A 7,145-nucleotide genomic window follows, 5' to 3' on the forward strand; every position below is an offset into this window, starting at 1 on the left:
GTCATCGCGGCTGTCCCTAAAACAGCCGCGATGGCGCGGAAAAGTTTTGTTTTTTTTAATAAATGAACGTAAACTTCTCCATGAAAACAATTCTGATTGGTTTTTATTGTTCATGCAGGACATCATGGCCTTTCAATGGCAAGAGAGAGTTCACGATGTAGAGGATGTGGCTGCTTGGGGAGACGTAAATTGCTGCAACGCCATGCGGGCGTGCGGATTCATGAAATTCTTGCTTACGCCGCGTCTGAGGGCCCAACATGATCTGCTGGAGCTGCTGATCAGGGCATGGAACCCGGTGGACCAAAAATTCACCATCCGTGGTCACGACATTGAGTTTGACCACATGGATATCTTTTTCTTGACTGGGTTGTCGCGCCGAGGTGCGAGGCCCATCTTGGAGGGGCAACGACCTAGCGGCGGTACTCTGGATGACCTGATGGCTGAGGTTTGCCCGGGGGCGGTGAAAACGCGGAGTGGGAAGTGCTCGATCCCCACAGTGAGAGACATAGTGCTGCGCACCATCCTGTTCATGGTGACCCGGGCGGCAGGTAGCATGGCGAATCACGAGGCGTCCAAGACCCATCTCCTACTAGCTCTCGAGTGCCTCGAGCCTACCGTGTTTGATTGGTGCACGGCAGTGGCCAACAACATGAAGAGGCAATTGAGCAACTACCGTCGTGGGGAGACGAAGCAGTTCGGCTATGGATCGATCCTGGTCCCGCTCATTCTGGAGCGAGTACCAGCCATGCGACTGCAGTCTATGGCTGTGGATGCCCCCAGAGATCCTCGAGAGACGAGGGCCTCACGATGGGCTCGGATTATGCCACGTGGGGGTGGCGGCCGACCACATAGCTGGGGGACATTTTTCAGAGACTGGTTGGACCAGCAGGAGATCTTCGTACAGGATTGGCCATATGCGGGGATGGATTTCCGCAATGATCCTGACTTGGTGCTGCCTCCGGGTGAACAGTGGGATGATGCAGGTATGACACTTTTTGTCTTTTGAGTTTTGTATTGTTTTTAAATTTTTTATGTGCATGTCCTAATAAATGTCTTGTCATGCAGATGTGGGGCCTACTAGACCGATTGGCCTGGCTGCCACGGCACGGAGAGAGGGCCCGGGAGCCGGAGCTTTGGCCTTAGCCCCTCCAGGGGCCAACACACCAGAGATTGTGGCTCGCAACCTTGAGGGGTTGCTGGAGGGGGTGCCGGACTTCCAGGGGGTCGAGGAGGTTCCTGTGGAGCATCAGATCCACACAGTGGGTGTGGAACCCAGAGTGCACCGCCTTCTGAGGCGGGTGGCACGAGCGGCTGTGTACTACAGAGAGCACCATCCAGCCGATTAGTCACCTAGGTTTTATTTCCACTGTTTATTTTGAGACATTATGACTCAGATGTATTGAGATTTTGGGACATGTACTTCTATTTTTGAGCGCCTCAGTGCGCCACACGATATATATATATATACATACCGATTTTTGGATGAGTCGTTGTTACATGTGATGATGTGTTATCTTGTGTTATGCGTTTGTTCAGTACAATTTGTGATCTTATGTATGAATTTGCACGACACTCGACTCATGGATTTTATATGTTTAATGCAAGCTTAAAAACACACACGTGCGAACTATGCTTGAAATGATTTATTTACATATGCTTATGGTCTTACTATGCTGTTCTTTCCTTCCTTGTATGATGTTTATCTGTTTCGCAAATGTCTATCTAATACACGATTTGCCAATGCATCAGTCAACGTATTTAATCGTCTCGGAATATGCTGATAAGTAATGTAATCGAAATTCCGTTCTAACAATCTTACACGTAGGTACAACCTTAATATGCGCTGGTCTCTGACGGAATATCGCCTGTTGAGTTGATGGACAACCAGCTGGGAGTCCAGGTTCACCACTAGCTCTCGGATGCCGAGGTCAACTGCTTCGGCAAGTAATTCTATTACAGCACTGTACTCGACAACGTTGTTAGTGGTACGACCTAGGCATACACCCTGCAGGTTTATCAACTCCCCGTGAGGATCGTAGATCACCCACGCTGCCGAAGACAAATTACAAGTACTACGGCAGGCACCATCAGCGAAACCAACATAAGGAGTACGAGACATCTGCGCAGGAAAGAGAAAGCATAATAAGGGGCAAAAACACGCCTTCACACCAAAGCAAAAGAAACTCATGCAGTAAAAACTCAAAAACACACGTATATACAAAGTGATTGTGAGCAGCTATGCATAGTACTTCTTTAGATACAGCCCATTTCGGGGCTTGTCAAGAGGATTTCCTTCATAATCAATCAACTCATATGCGCCCTTTTGTAAAACACGTTTCACGATGTAGGGACCTAACCACATGGATTCGAGTTTTCCTGCCCCCAGCTTATCCCTAGCTTGATCGTAGAGCAGTACTAAATCTCCCTCAACAAAGGAACGAGGATGAATATTCTGATCGAAGTGAGCTTTGACTCTCTTCTTCTGCGCTTCGATAGCCAGAGAGGCCAAACGACGAGTCTCGTCTAACCGTTCTAGGTAAAGAAGCCGTTCCTCCACCGGAGTGGTGTTGGGAAGCAACTCGACAGCTAATTTTAATGAAGGAATTTCACATTCGACGGGAAGGGTAGCCTCCAGTCCATAGACCAGTTGAAACGGGGTGAAACCGGTGGCATCCTTCACAGAAGTCCGGTAGGCCCACAAGGCTGGGAAAAGCATTAGATGCCAGTTTGACTTGTGCGTATTGACGGTGCGTTGAAGCATGGTGATCAAAACTTTGTTCACGGCTTCAACTTGACCGTTAGATTGAGGATAGTACGGTGACGAACTATCTTGACGCAAGCCTAACTGGCTCGTTAACTCTGTCATCATATGATTTCGGAAATGCTTTCCATGATCTGTAACAATAGCCTGAGGGACTCCGAAGCGAGTGATGATATGATTGAATAAAAACTGCGCCGCTGTGTGACCGTCTTCGTTTAATGTAGGCATTGCTTCGGCCCACTTGGTGAAATAATCCACGGCAACGATAATGTACCCATGCCCCCCGGCCGAACGAGGGTTACAGGACGTATAATCGATGCCCCATTTGGCAAATGGACCTACGGTTACGACAGGGTGCAGTGGTGCAACAGGTGCACGCATCTTCCGGTGGTAAACCTGGCATTCATGGCATGCGCGTACAGCAAGGATGCAATCCTTGAATATAGAAGGCCAGAAATAACCAGCGCGGAGGATCTTTTGAGCGGTAGCGTATCCGGACATATGGCCGCCACAAGCGCCGGAGTGGCAGTCATTCATGACTCGCTCAGCTTCCTCGAGATTTAAGCATCGGCGAAGAATAGAATCGACGCCGAGGCGGTACAGGGTGTCGCCTAAAATGCGATACGGTTGAGCCTGATGACGTATCCGTCGTCGAGCTTCCTTTGATGTATTGGGACGAAACGAAGACGTTTGTAAATATACAATGATGTCCCCGTACCATGGGTCGAGAGTGCTGATGAGAAAGAGCGTTTCATCCGGAATTTGCTCCTTTGAATGAGATGGTGCAGACTGAGATGGTAAGGAACAGAGCAGTTCAGCAAAGACCAGTGATTTCTTAGACTTGGCGGCAGTAAATTCCAAGTCGAACTCTTGGAGGATTACGATCCACTTCGAGTATTTGCCCCCCAGCAACTGACGTGACAAAATATAGGTCATGGGGTTGCAGTCAGAGATCACGGTCGTTGTGCGCAACAGGATGTAATGACGGAAACGTTGGACGGCACAGACAGCGGCCAATGCCAACTTTTCGACATATGCATAGCGAGTCTCCGTATCGAGGAGGTTGCGACTAAGATAGTATACAACGTGCTCCGAGCCATCGTCATCGTCTTGCACTAAAACCATGCCGATGGTGGTATCGGCAGCGGCCAGATAAAGGGTGTAGTCACGGTGGTAATTTGGAGGTCTTAGGAGCGGAGCTGAGACCAGAAGGTCTTTAAGACGCTCAAAAGATTGCTGAGCGATAGCGTCCCAATGAAAGGGCGTGTCTCGCTTTAGTAATCGCGTGAAACCCTTGGCCACCTCGGCATAATTTGGGATGAATCGTCTGAGAAAATTGGCTTTTCCCTGCAAGCTTTGTAATTGCTGTAGAGTGGCAGGGGGAGGAAGATTCACAATGGCCTCGACTTTAAGGGGATCCAAGCGGATGCCCTCTCGGGAGACGATAAACCCGAGTAGTCGGCCAGATTCCACGCAGAAGACACACTTATGCGGATTGAGTCGAATACGGTAGTGTCGACAGCGAAGGAAGATTTCGCGTAAATGAGATGGATGGTCTTGACGTTTAGCTGAATGAGCGGGTAGGTCATCCAGGTAAGGTTGTACGATGTGTCGGATATCATGAAAAGCATACGACATCGCACGTTGGAAAGTGGCGCCGGCATTTTTGAGACCGAAAGGTAGCTTCTTGTAAGCGAAGGTGCCCCAAGGACAAATGAAAGCAGTCTTGTGCTGGTCTGCGGGGGCTATGTTGATCTGGTTGTAACCAGAGAAGCCGTCCATGAACGAATAAATTTCGCTTCCTGCGCAATCATCGATAAGCTGATCAATAAAAGGCGTAGGAAAGTTATCTTTTGGACAGGCGCGATTGATATCGCGATAGTCAACACAAACCCGAATAGTGCCCTGTTTTTTATTGACAGGAACTATATTAGATACCCATTCCGTGAGGGGAATGGCATAAATGAAACCAGCTCGAAAAAGCTTTTCAACTTCGGCCTTGATGGCTGCAGCCTTTCGAGGGTGCACTGGGCGTAAACGCTGACGAATAGGCTTAGCCCCAGGATAGGTAGGGATTTCGTGCTCCACGATACTGGGGTCAATGCCGGGCATTTCTTCGTAAGACCATGCGAAAACATCACGAAATTCACGAAATAGATCTTTGTAGATTTGAATTTCCTCAGGAGTACATGTGACTCTAATATGAATATTTTCGACAACCCCTGTTTTGACAGAGATGTCGATAGCCAAAGTCTGCGTAATGTTACCCATGTTCCCTTCCGAAGACACTTGATATAACTGGATAGGTGTTTGGAGAGGGATATGTGGGAGACATGAAGCAAACTTTCCGAGACACGTGGCCATTTCCGAATGAGGAGGGAGGAACGAAGAGCGATGGTGGTGATCTGACCAAGGGAGCTCTTCGGGAGACATAGTCTCGATAATAGCCTCGTCGGATGGGAATGATTCCTTCAGGGGGTCCGAGGTGGCCTTCTCTCCCAACCAAGGGAAGGTTTCAGGTGAATCGGGAACACTGCCTGGAATAGCAGGTTCGGAGGTTGAAGCCGATGCAGCAACTATTTCGATGTAGTTGAGCTCGGCTGGGCTCAACGGCATCATCTCGCCCCAGGGGTCTTCTTGATTCACAGGAGGGAGAACCCATGGATCAGAATGCGTTGTGATCATGTTAACGGAGGCGAGATTTGGAGGTGGGAGGGGAAAGACTCCCATCAAGGAGGGATCTTTAAATAATCCAGCACCCACACTCTCGAGCGATTTGAAGGTATGCTCCACGAATGGTACATTCCCTTCAGAAGAGGAAGCAAAAAAGGACAGCTGGTCCACCGTGACGATTTTTCCTTGATGGGGAAAACGAATGACACGGAATAAGGAGGAAGCCACGGCTTGCATGGCATAAGTCCAGCTTCGTCCTAGAAGGAGGTTGTAAGTGAGATTAGCGTCAACGACTTCAACCTCGACTTCTACAGTTTTCCCTTCTAAAGAGATAGGTAAACGCGGGAGGATACCAAGTGGACGAGATTCTCTTCCGTCGAACGCCTCTAGGGTGGTGGGAGACTGGCTCAGAGCAGGCGAACCAATAGCCTTCCAACAAGCAACCGACATGATGCAGGTTGAGGCTCCTTCATCAATGACAGTACGGTGAATCGTCTTGCCTTTGATGAGAACTTGTATAAGGAAGGCCACCTGATGAGGTAATCTCTGCGTGAAACCTTCGAGGTCAAAAGAAATTAGATCCGAATCTGCCGGGTCGATGCCACCAATTGCTGATAGCAGGGACTTCCTCTGGGAGGGGCAGCTCTGGAGGACTTCTAACGCGGACATAGCAGACGGAGCCTGAGCTAAGTCCTCGACAATGCTATAATGCTGAGCGGCACGAGCATTGGGGTTATAAGATGACTTCCTGAGTACACCTTTGGGAGGGGGTCAGGGGATCGTCTCGGTGCTGGGCCGTTCAATGTGAAGAGGGCCAGAACTAGACGCGGGAGCGCTGGAGGGGACCTCCGGCTCCTTCCCGGCTGAAGATGGATATTCTTTCATTCGAGTCGTAACGTGGACGGGGATGGTTCCCGCCATGAATACTTGAGAACCGAACGAGGAAGAGGATTGAGAAGGGTCTGCCACCTGATGCGTCTGCTGGGATGGGAAAGGCTCTTTAAGCACGGCGGGGGACCCTGAAGCACCTTTTAAAAGCCGACTAACCTCGGACCGCCTGGGGCAGTCCTTGGTGTAGTGATCCTCCTCGCAAATGAGGCAGGGATACTTAGGCTTCCGCTTGGCTCCTTCCTCGGCGGGAGGTTTAGGAGGATTCTGCTTAGGTTGTCCGGATTTTTCTTTGGCCTTTCCTTTCTTTTTGCCTTTCGAGGATTTGTCTGCCGCGGTGGACTGAACGGCATTTACCTCGGAGGTATTCCCAGGAATAGATGGGCTCTGAGAAGCATTCTCGTTAGAGGCGTTTTGTTTCTGCTTCCCAGAGTTTGCGGTTGATTTCTTACTTGATGAATTCACGGAGCCAATAACTCCATCAACAGACGGTTTCGGTGGAGCTTTGGTTTGTCCGTGCCTCGGGGCATCTGGCAAATAGTCATACAAAGTACCTGACTGAGAATATACTAAGTCGAGGTATTGAGCTCGCGCAATCGCTTGCTCTTCAGTTACACACGCCCCCATTGCAATATCTTTGGCAATTTTAGGGACAAAGGACGTGGTAAACCAGTCGGTCAGGAGTTGATCGGGAATCCAAAATTTAATCAAACGACGGCGCCTTCTCCATTCATGTATATGATCAGAGATGTGCGTTGCCGTATCCTGTTTCAGAGACGTGAGCAAATGGGTCCCAGTCTCGTACCGAATGGGTAACTGAAAA

The 7,145-nt window shown here is 49.5% G+C and overlaps 1 protein-coding gene across 1 annotated transcript; it reads left to right on the forward strand.

Moving 5' to 3' along the window:
* The first annotated feature begins 870 nt into the window (after window positions 1-870).
* On the forward strand, window positions 871-1,448 carry LOC149187089 (uncharacterized). Its single transcript, XM_089412745.1, has 2 exons — window positions 871-983; window positions 1,066-1,448. Exons 1-2 carry the CDS (start codon window positions 923-925, stop codon window positions 1,344-1,346), a joined length of 342 nt encoding a protein of 113 aa, XP_089268871.1. The 5' UTR covers window positions 871-922; the 3' UTR covers window positions 1,347-1,448.
* The last annotated feature ends 5,697 nt before the right edge of the window (window positions 1,449-7,145 follow it).

This window comes from Pinus tabuliformis, chromosome 3_1, assembly GCF_031772625.1.
Source record: "Pinus tabuliformis cultivar Carrire ecotype Pingquan chromosome 3_1, CPIR1, whole genome shotgun sequence".
Taxonomy (NCBI): domain Eukaryota; kingdom Viridiplantae; phylum Streptophyta; class Pinopsida; order Pinales; family Pinaceae; genus Pinus; species Pinus tabuliformis.

Excerpts from the sequence above, each read along its gene's own strand:
- LOC149187089 (XM_089412745.1), top strand. The coding sequence starts at position 923 with ATGGATTTCCGCAATGATCCTGACTTGGTGCTGCCTCCGGGTGAACAG. Across the intron at positions 984-1,065 it reads TGAACAGTGGGATGATGCAG|ATGTGGGGCCTACTAGACCG; the intron begins GTATGACACTTT and ends CTTGTCATGCAG.